Source organism: Anoplopoma fimbria, chromosome 13 (genome assembly GCF_027596085.1).
Source record: "Anoplopoma fimbria isolate UVic2021 breed Golden Eagle Sablefish chromosome 13, Afim_UVic_2022, whole genome shotgun sequence".
Taxonomy (NCBI): domain Eukaryota; kingdom Metazoa; phylum Chordata; class Actinopteri; order Perciformes; family Anoplopomatidae; genus Anoplopoma; species Anoplopoma fimbria.
The window spans coordinates 24,624,535-24,646,175 of NC_072461.1; the positions used below are offsets into that span (position 1 = coordinate 24,624,535).

The 21,641-nt window shown below is 37.7% G+C and overlaps 2 protein-coding genes across 2 annotated transcripts in view; one reads left to right on the forward strand and one right to left on the reverse strand.

The window, feature by feature from the left end:
• Positions 1–12,579, forward strand: part of kank1a (KN motif and ankyrin repeat domains 1a) — a 59,843-nt gene extending 47,264 nt beyond the window's left edge. The window contains exons 4-12 of the mRNA XM_054610858.1: positions 1,931–2,089; positions 4,572–4,680; positions 4,959–5,192; positions 5,805–5,892; positions 6,775–6,994; positions 8,625–8,767; positions 9,946–10,146; positions 11,404–11,502; positions 11,607–12,579. Of these exons, the coding sequence (XP_054466833.1) occupies positions 1,931–2,089; positions 4,572–4,680; positions 4,959–5,192; positions 5,805–5,892; positions 6,775–6,994; positions 8,625–8,767; positions 9,946–10,146; positions 11,404–11,502; positions 11,607–11,669 (1,316 nt within the window). The 3' untranslated portion in view covers positions 11,670–12,579. The remainder of the gene's footprint in view (positions 1–1,930; positions 2,090–4,571; positions 4,681–4,958; positions 5,193–5,804; positions 5,893–6,774; positions 6,995–8,624; positions 8,768–9,945; positions 10,147–11,403; positions 11,503–11,606) is intronic.
• Positions 12,580–13,902: 1,323 nt separating this feature from the next.
• On the reverse strand, positions 13,903–20,319 carry LOC129100737 (cilia- and flagella-associated protein 157-like). The gene is made up of 9 exons (XM_054610183.1): positions 20,198–20,319; positions 18,563–18,834; positions 17,703–17,856; positions 17,317–17,584; positions 17,117–17,238; positions 16,051–16,201; positions 14,717–14,871; positions 14,350–14,502; positions 13,903–13,969 (listed from the first exon to the last, which is right to left on the reverse strand). The coding sequence occupies exons 1-9, from the start codon at positions 20,317–20,319 to the stop codon at positions 13,903–13,905; spliced, it is 1,464 nt and encodes a 487-aa protein (XP_054466158.1).
• Between the last annotated feature and the right edge of the window lie 1,322 nt (positions 20,320–21,641).

Below are 21,641 nucleotides of genomic sequence, written 5' to 3' on the forward strand. Positions count from 1 at the left end.
TAATTTAGAGACAAAGTAAGGTGTGTGTGTGTGTGTGTGTGCGTGCGTGCGTGCGCGCGTGCGTGTCAGTGCGTTCACACACCCTCTACAGAGAACACTGATCGGATCGGACAGCCCAAAGTTATCTCCGACCCTGAAAAATGTGGCGGGGGCTTTGGACGTGAACCAACAATGAGCTCACTTCTCTTTGGGAACCAGTTAACGTCGCACCCATCGGCCTCAATCGGCCTGGTGTTGTTTTTGCGGGGCCTCCCCCCTTCCCCCCCGCCTTCGCCAACACCTCGCTGTTGATGCTGATTCATGGGCTCCTTCTGAGTTACATAACACGCATTCATGCCGGCTGGCACATGAACGCGGGCCGGTTGTCTGGTGTTTTGGGAGCTCGTTTCTGGTCAGTTTTCAGGCCTCTTCTGGAATGTAGGACGACCAAACAGACGCAGTTCATGTTCAAGTAAATAACGTCCGTTAAATCACAGCACTGAAGACGATAAACTAGGTGGGAATAGGAATGCAAGACGTTTACTTGAGGATTTACATTTCACGTGTTTCTACTTCACTACATATCAGAGGAAAATACTGTTTATTTTACTGCACTACATTAATCTGATAACTTAAGTTTAGTTTCAGATGCAAAAAAGTTTGAGAACTACAGCTCTACAGGGATTATATGAAGGCGATAAAGTCTAGGAATAAAAGTTACTGTCACAGATACATTCCACAGTTAATTGAAATTCCATTCTCGTCATCAAGGAGTGCGGTTGATGGTGCAACACTTGTTGACTTCTTGCTTTTTCACAGTGTTTTCGGAGAATACTGGAACTGACAACATGCTGAGCATTAACTCCTTTTAAGGTGCTCGTCGCTCGCCAGAGAATATGATGCATTGCTGCAAATTAAAATGGCAAGATACACATATTTGCAGCAGTAATATTAATCCAGAAACAACATATCACGGACATTTAACTTCACAATTACTACTTCACAAGTACATTTAGCTGATGATACTTTTACTCAAGTAAGGTTTGGAGTGCAATACTTTTACTGGAGTAATAAAGTACTTAAACTTAAAGGAAAAATAGGTTTTAGGAAGACTTATCAGCAGAAATGGAATATTATATTCATTACTATGTTTTTATTGGTGTATAATCACCTGAACCTAAGAATCGGTGTGTTTCCGATAGCTTAGAATGAGCTCTTCATATCTACGTAGGGAGCAGGTCCTCTTCAGAGTCCGCCATGTTTTCTACAGGAGCCCAGAACGGACAAACCAAACACTGGCTCTCGAGGGAACCGTTCATGTTTTTGTGCTACTTAAAGGCCACCGTAGTTCTCCAACACGCTTGTAAAGGGAGGAGTGAAATGGTTATTCAGTTGGTTGCAGTCTGCATCTTCACCACTAGAAGGCACTAAATCCTGCAACCTGCTCCTTTAATTATATGAACACTTGGTTCTTCCACCACTGGTGTAGACGCTGATGGATTTTGGTTTGCACAAGGAGTCATAAACAAGATCGGCATAAAAAAGAAACGTTTCTCTTTTTAAGCAGTCGGTTGGTTGAAGTTGCATTTTATTGTCACTTTATTGGGATACAACAAAGTTTAAAGGCAGCATAACATGCCAACTTGTCATTAAAAAATGTCTGGCAGTTAGCGGTTTTAAAGCTTTTTGTTGTTTGAATTCTTGCTGTTTTTTTTAAGTGCTGTGTCAGTGTGGGCATAAAGCATGAGACATTCACTTTTTATACCAAATTGCCTCATGTGCGATTCATTATCACGGTCTGGCGAACAGATTTATGTTCTTTATACTTCTTATATAATTCCTCGAACAACTCGGCGTCCTGCTCATTCTGACATTTCTCTACCTGCAGTGGTCAGAGACTTTAACCGTTGAGTCCCGTCTTACTTTGTTCTTCCTCTCCTCCTTTTCCCAGAGATGAGTCAGCAGCTTCATGCAGAGCGTTCACACGTGGAAAGGACTTCATGCGGCCTGATTCCTGCAGATAAAGCTGCCAACACACCTGCACAGCAGCAGATGAGTGCGGCGGAGCAGAAGAGCCGGATGGACCTGCAGATGTCCACAGCGCTACACGGTACGACTGCCAAACACATTCTTTGGGGTCGGTCTCGTCTGCGTGTTTTAGGATTCTTGTCCTGCTGCATTATCATAAAAAGTGGTATTTGTTTGATATTTAAATCCTGCAGTTCAGAGCCAACGAATGAAAACGCAAAAGCTGGAGGCTGTTATTAGAGTGTAGATGTGATGTTTTGGCAAAAAAAACAAAAAAAAAGGGCAGTGATAGTTATCTGACCAGATGGTGGAGGCTTCGGTTTAGCTCGCTCTAAGTTCGTTCTCTGAACACGACGTGGACTTCTGGAGTGGTGAAGTGATAATATTACAGTTGGTTTGGAAATAGCAGCACATTTTTATGGTTATTTATATTTAGATGGACTAAAATACGGCGGCTAAACAATCACCTGAATGTCCTTCTGGAGTTTCACACTCACTTCATATAAAAACCAGCAGCCGTGGAACAAGTACTCTGATCTTTTACTGAAGTAAAAGTAGTAATACCATAGTGTAGAAATACTCTGGTTCAAGTACAAAAGTATTAGCAAGGGAATATACTTAAATTACCAAAAGTATAAAAAAAGTAAAGTATTTATTACTGGATGATAATTAGTGACTCGTTAATCTTTATGTCGCTGGTTTTAATAACTTTATGTATGGTTTCATAATTCAAAATAATTAGTATTTGATTTATTTCTTGTAATAATCTGAATCTGCAAAGTAACGAGTAAACAAAGTTTTAAAAGAATTGACGTGAATTAAAAATTACAGAAAAATACAAAAAAGTTTTTTAAAAAGTAGCATTAAATGGAATTACTCAATTAAAGTAAATGATACTTAAAAACAGTACTTGAGTGAATGTATTTAATTACATCCCACTACTATGAACAAGGCAACAGTAAAAACAACATGGCTGCACACATCATCAGCATCAGCATCAGCATCATCAGCATCATCATCATCATCATCATCATCATCAGCATCAGCGTCAGCATCAGCGTTGCTTCCTCCTGACGAGCTCCTCACGCTCCCACCTGTCAAAACACGCAAAACGTACTGAATGACTCTGTTGCTACTGCACACACACACACACACACACACACACACACACACACACACACACACACACACACACACACACACACACACACACACACACACACACACACACTCAGCTGTCCCCCGGAGCAGTAAAAGAGGCCCCTCAAATCAGGACGAGCCTTGGCAGATGTGTTCCTGGCTCTCGGCTGGTATTTTGGGTTTTCGGAGGCCTGTGTTTAAAATGACTGAGATACTTTCAGGGTTTTGGGGAAACTTCCAGCTCCTCGCTGACCGAGTGCTGTGGAGAGAGAGAGAGAGAGAGAGAGAGAGAGAGCGAGAGAGCGTGAGAGAGAGAGAGCGTGAGACGGACTCTTAACGGCTACTTTCCTCTCTGCCAAAGCTGTTGATCATGTCAGAGAAACCTTTAGTGGGTCAATGAGGCGTCAAATGTGCTGCTTTTAACGGCAGGATACTTTTAATGACGAGACTTTATGAGGTGAAGTATAATTTAAAAATGTAATAAGTGTAAATGCAAGACGAGAAAATGCAGGAAAAGAGAAGAAAAAGTTGCAAAGAGTTTATAGAAAATTACAACCATATTGGACACCTTGCAGCATTTTGCACACTGTATGTATTATAGCTGCACAATTAATCTACAATTGTTGCTTCCATAATTAATCAACTGTGATATTGATGTTTAAAATGCGTGCTCCTCTCATAGAAAACTCTGCTGCATATAAAATCAAGCGCCTCCTAAACTTACACCGGCCACCAAGAGGCCTTTAAGAGGTTTTATCTCCACGTTTTAGGAGTTGTCATGCAGCAGTTTTGAGTAAAAGAGAAAAAAATCTGTATATTTCTGAATGCACTGAATTCAGGTGAAGAAGAGCCTTATTTTAGGTCTTTTGGTGCAAGGGTTTGTTAGTTTCCAGGAACGTAGCACAGCGTGAAAGTGAAGGCAGTGATTTTAATTTTGAGTCAAAAGTTTTGGCACAATTTTACTTTGCTTCCAGGAAACTCAGCATGAATAAGGACCAGTCTTATTTAGATGCAAAAAGTTGTACATTACCAGAAACGTAGCCCAACGTTGACGTGAAATCCCTGCTCAGAATATTTAAATGGGGAAAGTGTGATAGCAATATTTTGTCCCTTAAATAATTGAGATTTAATTTTTGGCCATAATCCTGTAGCTCTAGTATGCATGCACAAGTTTAAAGGGCAAAGTGTGGTTCGTTCGTGTACGGCTGCTGAGACACGGGGATAAATAAATAAAATCTCTGTTTATCTCTCTACACTAAACATGAACAGTCTCTGTTCATCTTTTAGACACATTTTACATGTAAGACTTAAACTAAATCATCATGAAAAGCATTAGAGACGCAACTTGCATATCTAAAACTAAAATAATCTTGTTTATATGAAACATAATAACCATAAATCATGTTCACTCTTCTCTCCTTCAGGGCAGCCGTGCAGCCAGAGCACCCTGAAGTCCATCATGAAGAAGAAAGATGGCCGACCCGACTCCAACGGCACCAAAAAGAACCTGCAGTTTGTCGGGGTGAACGGAGGGTGAGTCGAAAAATAGATATCATTTTACTCACCACCATGAATATTGAAGTAGATTATCTTTAACTTTGCATTTTAATTTGCCTGTTAGAGGTTTTTAACGTGATACTATTGTTGTGAATTAGGGTTTTAAGTTTTGAGAGTGAGGGTGAGGGTAAAGGTGCTGTTGTTGTACTTTGTACATAGAAATGTCAGGAAATCTGTGGGGGTTTTTTGTTTTTTTTGGCGCAAACACCTGAATCTTGTTCCTGTGCTTTTGTCGCCCCCTGGTGGCGAAGCAGATATGAGACGACATCCAGTGACGACTCCAGCTCAGAGGACAGCAGCTCCTCGGGGTCGGACGACGAGGAAGAGGACGAGGATGAAGAGAAGGAGTTCGGAGGAGATAAGGAGGAATATGAGAACGTGGAGGCAAGAAGCACCAGGGAGGAGATTCAGAACGAGGGAGCCGAGGAGGTGAAGAAGAAGAAGGAGGAGGAAGAGGAGGAAAGTTCAGAGAAGGAGATGAGAGAGAGGTGGGTGAATTAACTACAGTTACATCAGGTTTCTGCGTTTGGGCAGGTGAAACATAACAAGGATAGATACCAACTGAGCATTCAATTATCATAAAACAGTTGGAAATTAAAAGTTATGATCATTTGAAGTGCGGTCATCAATTATCAAATCCTACTTTTCTAAGTATTTTTTTAGTTTTTAATACTTTTACTCGGACCATAAATATAAGAAAACAAACTTTTTTATTCAATAGCCTTTTCAATGTGTCTGTATTTCCTCTCTATAGGAGTTTAATTGAAGCTAAGCAGTACTTGTTGTTAAACAGACCAATTAATGGATTAGAATTAAACTTCATTACCCAACCAGAGCTGGAAGTTTTTCTTCAGTCTTACCTCAGAAATAGTTGATAACCAGCTGAAAAATGACGATCATTCATAAATTATAGTTAAAATAATGAGTTCATGATCAGATAAAGCCATTTGCATGCTTATTTATTATTTTTCTGTCACATTAATGTGGGATATAATCATTTGATATTTTTTTTATATGGATCAATTATCAGATAAAGGGCAAGTCAAATGCAGCAAATGTTATTTTAATGTTAAAGTAATAACTATTGATGTTCTCTGCAGGTATGAGCTCAGTGAGAAGATGCTGGCTGCGAGCAACGTTCTCAAAACTCACCTCAGTGACCCCAAAGCTGTGAGCAGTAAAGATCTGGTGAGGAGGTTTTTTATTTCTCTCTCTAATGTGCTTTAAGGAAAACTTCTCCTCCAACAAAAGACCTTGAATTCTTGAAGATAACTTTTTTTTTTTCTTGCATGCTTCCAAAGTGAACAGAGAATCAAAAAACAGAAAAAAGTCTTCATGCATTGAAGTAAACGGGGTTTACTTTTAACAACAGCAAAACTTTATCAAAACATCTGTTACAGACGCTACTCATCCGCACCAACGTGAGACTGTTTATGTGGAAATTATTTTAAATAGTAAAGTTTTACTCATGAAGACTTTTCTCTGGTTTTTTTTATTCTTCATTCATCGTGGTGGCATCGTAGAAAAAACAAGTTTTCTCACAAATTCAAGGTATCAGAGAGTAATCGTTATACTAATGGTCATTTTGTGGGTGAAGTATTCCTTTAATACTGAAATCTACTTTAGTTTATACTGCATGAAGCTGGGAAATAACCTTAAACTTCACATGTGACTGGTTAATACTGGTGTTTTAATATTTCTATTGCAAATATTTCATATTTATGTTTTTGTGTCATGCTAAATACTGTACCTGGTTATCTTATTTTTACCCTAAAATGCCATAAATTTGAATTAATGGATATATTGTTCCAAGAAAAGGTAAAAATGCTATTATTATAACTGTAAAAAACATGTTAAATGACGTCTGTTTGAGCTTTTTATAGGATTACAGTATTTTTTTGCAGCATGCATCATGTGCACCACAGTTTCTGTTTGATATTTCCACCACCAAAATATGTAATTCTGCACAAAGTGTCTTTAAAGGTTAGATATTTAGTCTGAACATGTGTGAGCGATGACTTCTGCCTCTCATCAGCATCCAAACACTCACCGCTAACCGTCCCCCTTTAGAGAACCTGCATCAACACGGTGCAGCACGAGTGGTTCCGCGTGTCCAGCCAGAAGGCGGCGGTGGCCCCCATGGTGGAGGACTACCTGGGGGCCTTCGGGGCCGTCTCGCCCTCCGTGCTGCGCCACGTCGTCAACATGGCCGACGGCAACGGCAACACGGCGCTGCACTACAGCGTGTCGCACTCCAACTTCCAGGTGGTGAAGAAGCTGCTGGATGCAGGTGAGAGGCAGCAGGATGATGATGAGTTCATTTATCTGTTTGTGTTGAGTAATAAGTTGAAAAATTAATCTTACATCCAGTGATTCTAAAATATATCAAAGCTTTATTAATCCACCAAAACACCAAAATCATCTTTGTTCTGCTTAAAAATGCAGATAAGGTTTTGTTTTATTCCCCAACAACCTCATCAGACCTCCTGAACTCTCCACACTTCTCACCTCCCGCTTCTTTTTCATCTTCGTCTTTAAGAAATCAGCAGAAAACCAACAATAACTCAGATACTTAAAGGCCTGTAGCTACACTTCTTCTCTCTAAAAGGCAGTAAACATCCATACATTTGCAAAGAACTCAGATAAAAAGACACTTTTAACTCATGTTATTGCTTTATGTTGCGTCAAAACTCAGAATCACAAATAGAAACAAGAAAAACAAGAGTGAGAAAATCCAGTGAATCTGATATGCGAACAATGTGACAAAAATGTCCGTAGTTCCACTTTTGTTGTTCTCCTCTGTCCCTCCTTCCCTTCACTTCCTGTCTGCATCTCTACCTTTACTTTCAAATGACGGCAAAAATGCCAAAAAAAACTATCTTATGGATTGTCAAAATTCGCCAATAATAGCTTTTTTTTGAGAGATAGAAGACTCGGACGACTTAAACATTGATCCATCGAACCTTATTAAGATCATTTACCATGTAGAACTCTTTTTTTTTTTTTTTATGCCTCGACTAAGACAAAAGCAGATTATGTTTTCAGGTTGTACGAACATTTTTGTCCAATTCTTGCAAACTTGGTATCTCTGGAACCGAATTTGGCGGTTATTGTAGTTTCTCTCAAATCCTGCTTGTTTGATTGGACCTCTAAAAGAAAGTGGGCGGGGCTTAGAATGTAGCTCAACACACAGCTACAGAAAACTTTGGCTCCACACACACACACACACACCTCTCTTATGAATACATGTTGCAGATTGACATGATATAGTTCATACTCGTCTTATATTGTTCAACAGGAAGAAAAGATTTGATTCTGATACAGAATAATGAAGTATTTCTGCTTATATTGTTAAATAGGTTCATAGTATGACCGGGGAAGTCATCACAAAGGTTTTCCTGATCTACGTAAACACTTTTCCGTGTACTGCATGTGGTCTTAGTACTTTTTCTTAACTAAAGGACCTGAACACTTCCTCCAGAGGTCTCCCTGAAGGCTCAATAGACTGTGATGAGGTCCCGGCCACTCAGCGCTCCAAAAGCCTTTTGTCTCCTCGGCCTTTTGTGTCCTCGTGCTCTCTGACAGCACACATCCCACCTCCCCCATTGCTCCCATTGTGGCCTTTGTGCTCCCAGTTCCTGAGACCTCTCCTCCCCTCAGTGGGCCGTCACTACTCTCACCCTGCCTCACCTCCCGTCCCATCGCTCTGATGTCTTGTCTCAAAGCGTCCCCCGTCCCGAAAGAAGTCTCAGTGTTGACGCACGTCCTCGTACATTACCGTGTCTTCAATGACTGACGGGCGGCGACGAGTCAATCACGGACCGAGTCGGAGCAAACAAGTGCTCAAAGACCACACACACACTGAAAAAAAGTGTTGCAGAGCGCTTTAAACATGGTGTGTATGTGTGTGTGTTTTTCAGATGTGTGTAACGTGAACCAGCAGAACAACGCCGGCTACACGCCCATCATGCTGGCCGCGCTCGCCGCAGTGGAGTCGCCGAAGGACATGCGTATCGTGGAGGAGCTGTTCGGGAAAGGCGACGTCAACGCTCGGGCCAGCCAGGTCAGTGGGTGGAGGGGTCAGAGGTCAGAGCGCCGCAGCAGGCCAACCAAACGCATGGTTCAGGTTTTTGGATGAGCAGAGAGAAGAAGGTTGTGAGGACAAATGTTTATTTCTGAATGAAGCAGGTTGAAGATGGCAAGAGGCCGAAATAGACGGACGTACAGAAATATAAATGGTTGTTTTACCGAGCTTAAATTGTGAAGTTTTCTCTTGTTTTTTTGTGATTCATTCATAAATCTGATTTAATCCAGATGATACACAAACGATTTAGTTGAGACTTTAACTGTAAAAGATTTTATAAGAGTTTTATTTCAGAAGTACTTTTACTCCAAGTACCAAAAATAGATCTTTTGTGACACCAAGTGGTGAAAGAAGGTAACTGTTTGGATTTCTGAAGAACACGTTCGACGTTTACTTGCTCGTATTTCCAATAGAACCTTGTTGTTTCAAGACTTAATAATAATGTTTTGGTTTTAAGGGCTGTTGTATATAATACTGTATTCAAGATTATATAATAAACTATACTGTATTTAATATTCTCTGTTATATTTATGTGCTATACTAAATTATGTTATACCATATTAATGCATTTCACCTTATACTATATCTTAGGTCCAGTACTATATTGAAATATATTATCTTATTACACTATATATATATATATATATATATATATATAATATATATTACTTCTACTATGTTAGTGTTAATTTACTGAAAACAGGTCATTATTGTGAAATGAACGCGAAGATCGCTGTACATTATCCCGCTAATTACATGGCTACTTACTAAAAGAATCAATAATATTACACCAAATATTGATTTAAGAAAATATTTTTTTGATTTAGATTTTTTTTTTTTTTATTGGTTCCACTAAATTAGTAAATTAGTCCTCTGGCTGTGTGTGGAGATCAGACTTGTGTCCATAGCAACGGTCTGTTATTCATACCAAAGCAATAAGGATGCATTAATTGACCAATCAGACACAGACAAACACCAAGGATCAATACTTAATCACATTATATATTTATGTGATGTTAACAGTTTTTTTGATTTGCTGTCTCGCTGCTATTAATCACATCCCTGTCACCCTTTACTCTGTAACTTAGTCCTAAATTGCTCTTTACTTCCATTCTTATTCTAGTTGTTGATAGAACCTCTCTGTTGTCTCCCGTCAGGCCGGTCAGACGGGTCTGATGCTGGCGGTCAGTCACGGTAGGATGGACATGGTCCGAGCTCTGCTGGCTCACGGCGCCGACGTCAACGTCCAGGACGACGAGGGCTCCACGGCGCTGATGTGCGCCAGCGAACACGGACACGTAGAGATCGTCAAACTGCTGCTGGCTCAACCCGGATGTGACGCCACGCTGAGCGACGGCGTGAGTAACTAAGTACATTTACTGAAGTACTGCACTGATGTTGTACTTATACTTAACTTGAGTATTTTTGTTTTAATGACACTTATTCTATTTCTACTCTACTCCAACTCAGATGGAATTGTACTTTTTAGTCCACTACATTTATCTGACAGTTTAAATTATTCTACAAATTAAGATTTTTGCATCAAAAAACCCAGAAAGAGTTTATAAAATATTTAGTTTTCAGTAAACCACCCAACATTTTACACAAGAACTGAAATAATCTGTCAATTGACAGTATTTTCTTTATTATTTTTATCGATTTAAATCATTTTAATGCAAAAACTTTTCATGGTTCCATCTTTACAAATGTTTGCTGCTTTTCTTTATAATAATCAAAGTAATTTTGAAGTGTGAACAAAACATTTGTGTGTATTCTTGTGTTTTTTGTTACTGTAGTTGTTATGAACAGTATCCAGTTTCCTGCCTTTTTATCTCCATTATTGATTGAAGACTAAAATTAAATACTAGACATGTTTCTCTCCAGCTAGAACTAGTTATAAAGTCATATTCTTGAATACACAGTCTTGATTGTATCCAGCAAAATATTTAGTTTTTAAATTGTTATCAGTTCAAGAATTCAGTTAAGAATCTGACGTTTGTTTTGCATTTTCTTGTGTTAATAACTAAGTGATAATTATGATTATCATGTTTAATATTAAATTTATAATGGTAGATATAATTGTGAATAAGGATTGTCAATAATCTCTTTTCACTTTAAAGTGCTCTTTATATAGTTCCATTGATGGATTATAAATATACCTGTAGTGTTCATGGCAGGTAAACTTCTTTCTGCTATAAAAGTTAATGTTTTATTCTGAACTTTAAAGGCACAAGTGTTCCAGAAAGAGTTGGTCTGCTAGTTTCACGTTGCTTTGTTTCTTTTCTTCTTTTTTTGGCCCTGTGTCCGTCGTTTTCTTATCTTCTTCTCAATTGCGTACTGCCGATCTTGCACCTACTTTATTTTTTTATAGAGGTTGTAGCCAAGAAATGTCCCCCAAACACAGCAAAATAAGAAAATACAGGCAGATACGGACAAGGCCACACACTTCTAGTGGGTCATAGGTGATGATTAAGAGGGATTATTTATGTTTGGTTTTTTTTTACTACTCATTCTGTCTTATCTTTATCTCACAAATGATGTGCTGATCACTGCAGATACAGTTTTATATAAACTAAGAAACTGTTTTTGATTTTCTTATTCCTTCTTCTCTCCAGGATGAGAGTAACGCCGTGTCCATCGCTCTGGAAGCAGGACACAAAGACATCGCCGTGTTGCTCTACGCACACGTCAACTTCTCCAAAGCTCAGTCTCCTGTACGTCCTCCTCACATTTATATTAAACCGCCTTGTTCTTCTCATTTCTGTCTGTTTACATCACATTTACACATATACGCATGTGTGTTGTGTTTATATTCTAGGGGACGCCTCGGCTCGGCAGAAAGACGTCACCGAGTCCTACTAGGAGGAGCATGTTTGATTAGAAGACCCCGCCTCCTTTCCCCCCCCCGACACCCCACACAAACCCTGCGCTGCTATTGGTTCACGCTGAACGACGCCTTAACCCAGAGCTGGATGAGGGACTCGATCCCACGCACCAACCAACCAACCAATGAGATTCCTGGAAATATTTTTTATATATATACATAAATATCTATGTGCACGCTGACGAGCCCAAAGTGCCCTTTTTGAGAAATGAATGTAACCAGCTGGTGCCTCCAGTCCCGTCAGATAATAATCAGCAAACCAACACGGACACAAATTCATCGACTTTATGCCTTTTTTTTTTTTTTTTTTTGTCCTTTTCTTTAATTTTTCTTTAATATTTTTGCAATTTGACAACTTTTTTTTTTTTTATGTGTAAAGCTCAATGTTGATCATTCAAGAGCACCAAAACGTCTGTGATTCATTTTTTTCTTTTTTGGGGTCCTCATCAGAGTAGAGACGGACGGAGAATGATCCACCCGCCTGTTGGAGGAAGTACTTCCTGTGTATATATATCGCTCGCCTCGACATCCCGGCTCTCTGCTGCTCACGGTCGACTCATGAGGATGAACGCATGGACGAAACAAGACGCGACCTAGAACTGGAGAAATTGTACTTTTATACAAATCCTTTGTATCTATTTAAAGAGAAGAATCACAGTATTTTGAATATTTCCTATTACTACTTAACGACCCATGAAGTTATATATTTATCAAAGTATAGTTTTTAATGCAGATATATGTATTTCATTGTACATACGTTGGTCTTTAGAGTTTAGTTATTCCCCCTCTTTGTGTCCAGTTTCCTTCCTGTCCGTCTCTCATGTGTAATATGAAATGTCTGTCCTCTAGTGTTCTTCAAGGTACTGAAGAGTGCCTGAGACTTCGCCATATAACAATAAAACACCAATTAAAGAATAATGATCAGTGTGTCGGCTTCATTGGTGAGTAAACGTTAAACACATTTAAGGGAAGTTAAACTGCATGTTTCTCTCAAACAGACCGTTTTATCTTCGTTTTTGTACGTTTCCATGCGATTCTCTTTGTTTAGCAGAAGAAAAAGTCTATTAAATACATATTTTCCTCTCCAAAATATTTTATTATAGACAAAGAAGAGACACAATGTGGATTTTACTTTTAGCAAAATGCCCTTAAAATCACTGAACACACCCATTAATCAAAAAGGTGCTGGGATGCAAAAAAACAACAATGAAAAAAAAAAAAATTAACACTAAACACATCTTAAATGATGTTTTTAAACTACAACACACTTAGAAAAACACTAAGATTTATATGAACACATGCTCACAAGTGTTTATTGATGACCCAAAACAATACAAATAGAAATCAAAAGGATGCTTAACATAACATAACATTTCACACATTCATAACATACAAAAAATTGCCCAAAATACAAATGTGAAGAAACTTTTCCTATAACTTAATGTTATGGCACAACTTTAGTTACTAAACATTGCAGATTAAGATTAGTAATACATGGATTTAAATAAAACTTTATTGATCCCGGATGAAATTTACAAGCATCCCATCAGTGTATAAATTCATCAAAATCAGCTCCACTTTTACCAGATTCAACATTAAAGTGAAGAACACATTAATCCATGACTGCATCAATAATTCTAATCCCATAATTTAATACATATAATTCTTTAATGGGCCATTCTGCATAATGAGTACTTTTACTTTTGGTACTTGGTGTCAATACTTCTGTATCGGAGTATTTCTGTACTATGGTGTTGCTACTTTTACTTCGGTAAAATATCGGAATACTTATTCCAACACTGTTCATTGCTCATTACATAATCACAAAAATACAGAATCAGTAATTGTTAACTGTTTTGACAGAAATTCATGATCTCTGAATCATAAACTTAATTTTTTTTTCTGTGTGACCGTGCAGATTTAGAAATTTCCATCATAAGAAGGCATCCATAAAGATAAATGTTTAACCTTTTAGTGAGAAAATGTGACTTTTTAAATAAAGAAACGGAACATTAATTCTTTGACTAAAAAGTTGAATTCATGGGAGTTAAACAAACACTTCCTTCATTCAAAACACTCATTTTTACGACGACATTATTTGTAACATGTGGCACTTTAACAAAGACATTTATAACACAAAGTAAAAATGAATTTGGGAACTTTGCAAAGGACAGAAGGTAGATGCAGAAGGTTTTTCTCCAACATTGATTGGGAATTAGTTTAGTTCATGTTATTTGTGTTTAGTGAATGAATCAGTCTGTTTAAAGGAGCCGGCTGTTTTCTGACTGGACGGCTTCCTGAGGAGACGGAAAGAGCAACAACGGTTAAATCAGTGAGCAGAATTTTATTAAAGAGCAAATATCCAACACAAAAATTTGATTCATCTACAATTAAAGAGACGTAAACTCTTGCAAAATGTGTGAATTTTACACATTTGGTGGATGAAGTCTGTTAAAATCAAAATTATGAATTCAATTAATCTGAAACAAGGTGAATGATGAGGTTTTGGTCATTCATTTTCCCTCTAGAATTTATATTTTGTTCGTAAAAGGAACCCTATATTTCACAAAAGGCCGAGAATTCCTTCAACTAGAGCCCTTTAAAAGTTTTTGAAGTATTTTCTGTTTCTACATGTACGTTTTTAACTCTACGGTGCTACTAAAGTAGCTAAACAAACCTGTGCAGGGGCACCCGGCTGGACCCGGCTGCTCCCGTCCTGCAGACGCTGTGTTTGTGTTTCAGCGTGGGACGAGGTACGAGGCCGAGGTCGCCCGGCCTGTAGCGGGCCAGCTCGAACTGAAAACTCAAAGCCGGATCCAGACTCAGTGCTCTGTAAAGACGACACAGGAGGATGGAAACAAAGCAGAAGTTTGGTTTCACTCTGAATCTGACATTTCCTTTCAAGAACAAAGAAATACACTTGAACCCTCCATCAGGAATATTAAAGTCATAGATTATTAATAAATGTTACTAATAATGTTATAATAATGTATATTATATAATCTGCAGATCAAAGAGACACTAACAACCCTTCAAAAAGTCACCTGGCTGCTGAGGGGTCGGCGGTCTCATCCAGCTGGTCGCTCTCAGCGGTGGAGTTGGTGAGTGTTGGCCGGTCCAAAACCACCAGCAGCTTCTCCATCAGCTGCTTCCACTGGATGACAGAGTCCTCCTCCAGGTCCTGGTCTGTGGGTGCATCCTGCAGGGAACAGAGCCGAACATCAGCGTTGTCAGTCTTAAGCTTGTCTGTGGCGATTCTATCATTTCAATTTGCACGTTTTAAGATTCCTTATATCCAAAATAAATATCTGCGAGGCTGTGATTCTCCAGCCTATTCTATATTTATTTATTTGACTTTAATACCTTCTTACACTAATTAGCTTATCGGTAAAAAGGTTTGAGAGTGTGTTTCTCAGTAGTTCAGCTGGTTTGATGAAATGGAGAAGAGTTGTGTGGACTGGAGGAGCGTGATCTCTCCGTAGTGTTTAGAACGGATGAGTTGTACAGATGTTACAGTTGTGTATTATGGAAGTTATTTTGCTTCATGAATGCAGAAAGTCAGCCAGGTTTTTATCTTCAAGACACCAAATAAACAGCTGCAGTGGTCAAACATTTCATTCAATTACAGCATTACATTTACCTTATTTCACTGCTCTGTCTTAAACATAATATTCTGCCCTCTCTCACAGGCTTGGCAAATAAAATATGCTACAAAAACAAACAAAAAAAAGTTTTTCATCGTCATCTAGCTGAAAGAAATCCACATAAATGGAGGTAATTTTGCTAAAGAGTACGTCTTTTATGTTTTTCTTAGATTGGACAGTAAAACAAAAAGTGCTTTTCACTGAGCTCACACAAAAAACAGTCTTTCCTCCTCTGGAGTGGAACAAATCTTACCGGTCCCTGAGGGTTAATGCTAATGTCCCTGAGCATAACTGTGCACATCTTTGTCTTTTATTTATATTTATATATCTATATAAGTTATATTTCAACAGTCCATCTTTCTCTATGCATGACAAACATTTACTGTCTTATTGATAAGAATGTTTAATCACCTTTTTTTACATTACAGCCAACTAACAATGTCCACAAAATAGATCTTTGTTTATCAAATAAAAATAATTAGTTTTTTTGACCAATAAATAAATAAATACAATATGTGAGTGTGTTTCAGACTATTGTTACTATTTAGAGCACCTCACCTGTGTGTCACAGAAACATAGCAGTGCAATAAACAAATCATTTATCTAAAGGTCTCAAATTCCTCTAATTTATTCTGAAGTAAGATTAGAGTCTGCTGAGATAACTGACCACCTTCACCGAGTGTCCAGATGTTCCTGATGTTTAGGGTAACTTGTATATATATTTCTTGTTTTACCATCAGGGCTTGTCTGAGAGCGACGGCTGCTCCCTGCATGATGCTCTTCATCCTGCTCCTCATCCTCCTCTCCTCCTGTAGCTCCGCCTCCAGCCGGCTCACCTCCGCTCTGGTTTTAGTGCACTGCTGGGACAGCGAGGCCCGGTCCCGTCTGAAAACATCACAGCGACGTCGTATTCAGGTGTGAGCCAGCTTTATGTCATTAAACCTTTAATTTCATCAGTTCTCATGACTAATGTGGCTCAAACTATGTGTTTAGTTTCAGAAGTGAAGCCTCTGTCTTCTAGTTTAACACTGTTTGATGTTCAGAATAAAGCTTCTACTTTACAATCCATATTTAGAAAAGACTGCACAACCAACTCTGCTCACAGCAGACCACACATACCAAAAAACTGACAATATCAAACCAATATATCCACCGTGCAATATTAACAATCATTCTGTCCGTTATATAATATTGTAGTTATTGTTGTTTTTAACATTTTTAATTATTTATCATACTTTACTGTGTGATCACTTATTTATTTTCCTTGTTTTGATCTTGTTTTCTACTTATGTCTCTTATTTGTTTGTTGCACTATCCACAAATATCCTGCAAATTTCCTTGCTGTGGGACTAATAAAGGATTATCTTATCTTATCTTCTCTTATCTTATCTTATCTTATACCTCTAAAAACTGACACTGATAACAAAGTTGAGTTTATTTTGCTGCTCAATGTATTTCTAATTTAACTGCATGTTATTTATAGAGTACTTTCAAGACACTTTAGGGCGCTTAAACAAGTTAAATAAAAAAAAACTTTGAAAAACTTTTACTTTATCTAATATTTTTCATACTTTTTGAAGTTTTTTTATTCGTCTGTCAACACTTAAAAAGACCAGAACTTACACTAAATTACAGTTTTATAGTGTTTAGGTTACGTTTCAGTGTCACCAGAGCTTCATCAGCTGCATTCAATCAACACCAATCAGTCCTTTTAGTTAAGAGTGTGTGTGGATGTTCTAGTCAGTTACATTTAGGAAATGTCTGTGAAGCATGGACAGTAGAGACGGAGTAAACTCTGACCTGAGAGCCTCCGTCTCCGTCAGGACTCCGGTGTGTTTGGTCTGAAGATGCTCCAGTTCTTCCCTCCCGTCTTTCAGCTCCGCCTGCAGCTGCCGACACTTCTCAGTGAGCTGCTCCACCACCTGACGGAGAGAGAAGACATCACTCACACAAACCCCATCTAAGTAATCTCTCCCCTCTCACCGCCCCGTTACTCTTACCTTCTTGCGGACGCAGCTCTTGCGCGTCGTCTCGCTGAGCATTTTCTCCAGGAGGTCCACGTCCACACTGAGACGACTCCTTCGGTCCTTCAGGTCCGAGTTCTCCCCCATCAGGGACAGAGTCTGCTCCGACAGCTGGCCGATCCGAACCTTGACCTCCGTGTTCTCCTGGAGGGCCGACCTGGTCGTCTCCGGGACCTTCTGGTCCACCAGGTGCTGAACTTCTGCCGCCATGGTCGCCACGTGGGACTCCATCTCCTCTTCCAACCTTTGGGGGTAAATCATTTAGGCATAAGTGGATTTCTTCATTTGACTCAGCCCTCTACAAAACATTATATTTAAATGTCTCCATAGTTAGGATAAGCTATAACAGCAGCAGTCTGGACCTCTTCTTTTCCAGCAGTGCTTTCATCTCCAGGTCGTGGATGGCAGCTTTATGCTTCTCCTCCTGACTGGCCAGCTGCTCCTTCAGAGACTCCACGTTGGACGTCAGCTGCTCCTTCTGCTTCTGAAACTCCTCCAGACCGGCCAGCCTCACCGCTAGACAGGAGGAGACAAGGAGAGGAGAGGAGAGGAGAGGAGAGGAGAGGAGAGGAGAGGAGAGGAGAGGAGAGGGAGAGGGAGGAGGGAGAGGAGAGAGAGGAGAGGAGAGAGAGAGGAGAGGAGGGGAGGAGAGGAGAGGAGAGGAGAGGAGAGGAGGGTCAAACCTTGGCGGTTTCACTCACTGAGGTTCAACTCAACCAGTGAGTTTGTTTTAGCGTCCAAGTTGTGTTAAATGCAGTGTCGAGGTAGCTAAACTGTAAAGCCATCCATCTTGTTTGTTGCCATGGTGACTGAATGCTACAGGTGCAATGAGATGGAAAAAGCAAATAATACCAAAGTAGTGTGGCTTGATTGACAGTCATTGTCCATGTCAGTTTTCTCAATGATTCATCCCACACTTAGGTTTCTATAAATACTAATTTCTATCGATTAATATGTGATTTATTTTGGATCGATGGTGTTTTTTCAGTGTGCAAAACAACTTTTTTTCCTTTTTTACGTCCAGCAGTAGCTATCTGAGTGGCATTAATCATTTCCAAAAGGGTGGAGGATGTGATACATTCATGCTGTGATACTGTGATAACGGTATTATTTTCTTAATTAAACCATTAAGTCTCAGTTTAATGTGGACAAAAAACAAAACAGCAGAACAGTTCCCATCTCAAAACCATCGTCATGGGACCTTAAAGATGCTCAGCCTCACCAAGTGTCACGTTTTCTTTGTTGAGTTCTTCAATCCGGTCTTGAAGCTCTTTCCTCAGCTGATCCTGGTGCAGCTGCAGAGCCTCTCTGTGCTCATCAGCAGCCTGACGCTGACTCTCCAGCTGCTCCGTCAGCTGGTCAGCATCGGCTTCCTTTTCTAACACCGAGCATTTCAGGAAGTCCACGATGTCCTTCTTCTCCGTCTCCAGCACGATGTACTGAGAGTTCAAGTCCTTGTTCTGCCTCTCTTGTTGGTCGCATTTCAGCTGGAACCTGGAGGAGGAAGAGGGACATAGAGGTCCAACGGGAAAGGACAACATCTTTAATGATTCTTACAGTAATGGAGAGTAAATATATACATTTACTCAGATACTTGAGTACATTTTGAGGTACTTGTGCTTGAGTATTTCCATTTTCTGCTGCTTTAAACTACAATTCAAAGGAAAGTATTGTACTTTTTTTCTTCCCTACATGTATTTGTTAACTTAAGTGACTTTGCAGAATCAGATTAATAATACAAAATATGATGATGTTACTTTATAGATTAAGATAAAACTGTATTGATCCCATGGGGTATTTATAAAGCTATGCAGCAGATAAAGTAGTTTAAATAGTAGTTTCAATAATGCATCAATAATAATAATAATGCAGTAATATAATAGATATTATTCTGAAATCAGCCATTCTGCACAATTAATACTTTAACTTCTGGTACTTTAATTTGGATGCAAAACATTTGTACTTATACTCAAAGCACGGCATAAAAAAGCACAACATTTTAATCAGAAAAGTTAAATAGCTGTTAAATAAATGTTATTAGTGGAGTTAAAAGTGCAATATTTACCTTTTAAATGATAGTGTAGTAGAAGAATAACTAATAGTAGGTTAGCAGAAAATGCAAATAGTTCAAATACCTCAACATTTTACTTTATTTACTTTACTGTACTTCAATGCACAGTGTTGAGTGAATGCATTTAAGTACTTTTCACCACTGGTTATATACTGTGTTATTGCATGTTTACTGCAATATTGGATTATTATTATTATATATTATAAACTAATTAAAAGTGCCCTGAACTGATTTTTTTAATGCAAGTTTGAAGAACAATACTAACAATGCATTTACTGATATGCACATATTATTACATATTTCCCAATAAAGTAAATTATTTATTATTATTATTTATTATTATTATAATATTATTATTTATTATTTATTTATTATTTATATATTATAATTTATTATTTATAATTATAATTTATATTTATTATAATTATTATTATTATTATTTATTATTTATTATTTATAATGTATTATTTTTATATTATTATTTATTATTATTAATTTATTATTTATTATTATTTATTATTATTATTATGTATTTATTATTATTATAATTATAATGTATTATTATTATAATTTATTATTTATTATTTATTATTATTATTTATTATTATTATTATTATAATTATTTATTATTATTATAATTTATAATTTATTATTATTATATTCATTATTTATTATTTATTATTTATTATTTATTATTTATTATTTATTATTTATTATTTATTATTTATTATTTATTATTATTTTATTTATTTATTTTACTTTTTTTTGTTGTATTTTCATGCTCACCTCTCCAGCTGCTCGTTCAGATATCTTATTTGAATCAGATATAAATCTTCTGTCTTGTTTGGAGGATTTGATGTTTTCTTGACGTCATCTTGTTTGTCTTTCTTCTCCTTCTTTTTCGGCATTGTAGTAAATGTGGCAAAGTTGGTTGGTTGCTAGGCAATGCTGCGTTCAGGGACTCTTGGAAAGTTTAGTACTTCCCATGGGTACTTTGAGGTGCGAGAGGTGAAAGGTGGTTATGTGGATAAGGGATTTATACTTTTATCGGTTTTTTTAGGCTTGCACAGATTTTATAGGTTTGGTGATTATTCTAATGTTTTATTGCTGGTTTTGTACCATACTTTTAAAATTATTCATGTGCTCTGGTTATTTAAATCTTCGAAATCTGATTTTTCCCCTGGTATTTAAAGCCGTCACAACATTTGGTTAAACCAGAAAAAATGAATGGAAATAAATATTAATATTGATAATACTAATATAATATATAATATAAAAAATATATATATAAAAAAGCAATTAAAAAAACCCAACAATAATAGTTATAAATTAATACAATTAATAATAACTTTTTGGACAGCAAATTTAGATTCTAAAAAAGTTACAAAGGTCTGTGCAATTAAAAAAAACCCAACATTAATGTAAATTAAATCCAAAACATAAGCAAAAGAAGACGAGATAAAACAATGCACAACAATACCATGATAAATACAAAATTACACTCCAACAAACACACTAACAAACTAATGTTTCACAGGCTACAGTTAAAAGGCATGTTGGTAACTTCATTTATTTATTGTGTGTATTAAAAGTTTCCCCAAAAACATAAAGATATTGAATCTCTACTTATTTTCCCCCTACTAAATAGGAAACATAACCATCTCTTCAAGCATTACATCTGTCCCTGGCACAATATGTTAAGTCATAATATTCTAAAATGAAATATAAAATAAGCTTTTTATTATTAGACTCTCTTTACTAAGTTTATCTATTAGATAATTGATAGTGTGGCCTTGACCTCTGGCCATTTCTGCCCTGTAATTTCCAACTCAGTGGCTCCCTTGGGTGGTATGAGCCAGTATTGCATGCTTTTGCAATTAAATGTCCTTTCATATGGGACACTGAGCTGGCTGCTGTTACTGGATGACTCTGGGAGCAGTCATACTAATAGAAAGGTTAAATGTGTTAAATCACAGACTTCATTACTGCGTTATAATCTATCATTATTACCATATGCTGTCGAGACAATTAAACTCAGTGTTGTAGCACCAGAGCCTCAGCCAATGAAGTGTAGCAGTTATTTATTCATCGCTGTGTAAATGCCTGCTTTTTAATTGGTAACTTTTCATTTCCCCCCCCTCCATTTGGCTGCAGGGATTTTTAATTGGCTTTCTGTGTGTGTGTTTCACCTCACCTCACTCCCTGCCTATAAATCCACTTGGCTGACTGA

What these genes read in the sequence shown, in the direction of transcription:
- LOC129100737 (XM_054610183.1), bottom strand. Translation starts at nt 20,319, where the DNA reads ATGCCGAAAAAGAAGGAGAAGAAAGACAAACAAGATGACGTCAAGAAA. An exon ending in CAAAGAAAACGTGACACTTG is followed by an intron (nt 17,857 to 18,562) that starts GTGAGGCTGAGC and finishes CCTCCTGTCTAG; the next exon opens with CGGTGAGGCTGGCCGGTCTG. An exon ending in GCACTGCTGGAAAAGAAGAG is followed by an intron (nt 17,585 to 17,702) that starts GTCCAGACTGCT and finishes TTACCCCCAAAG; the next exon opens with GTTGGAAGAGGAGATGGAGT.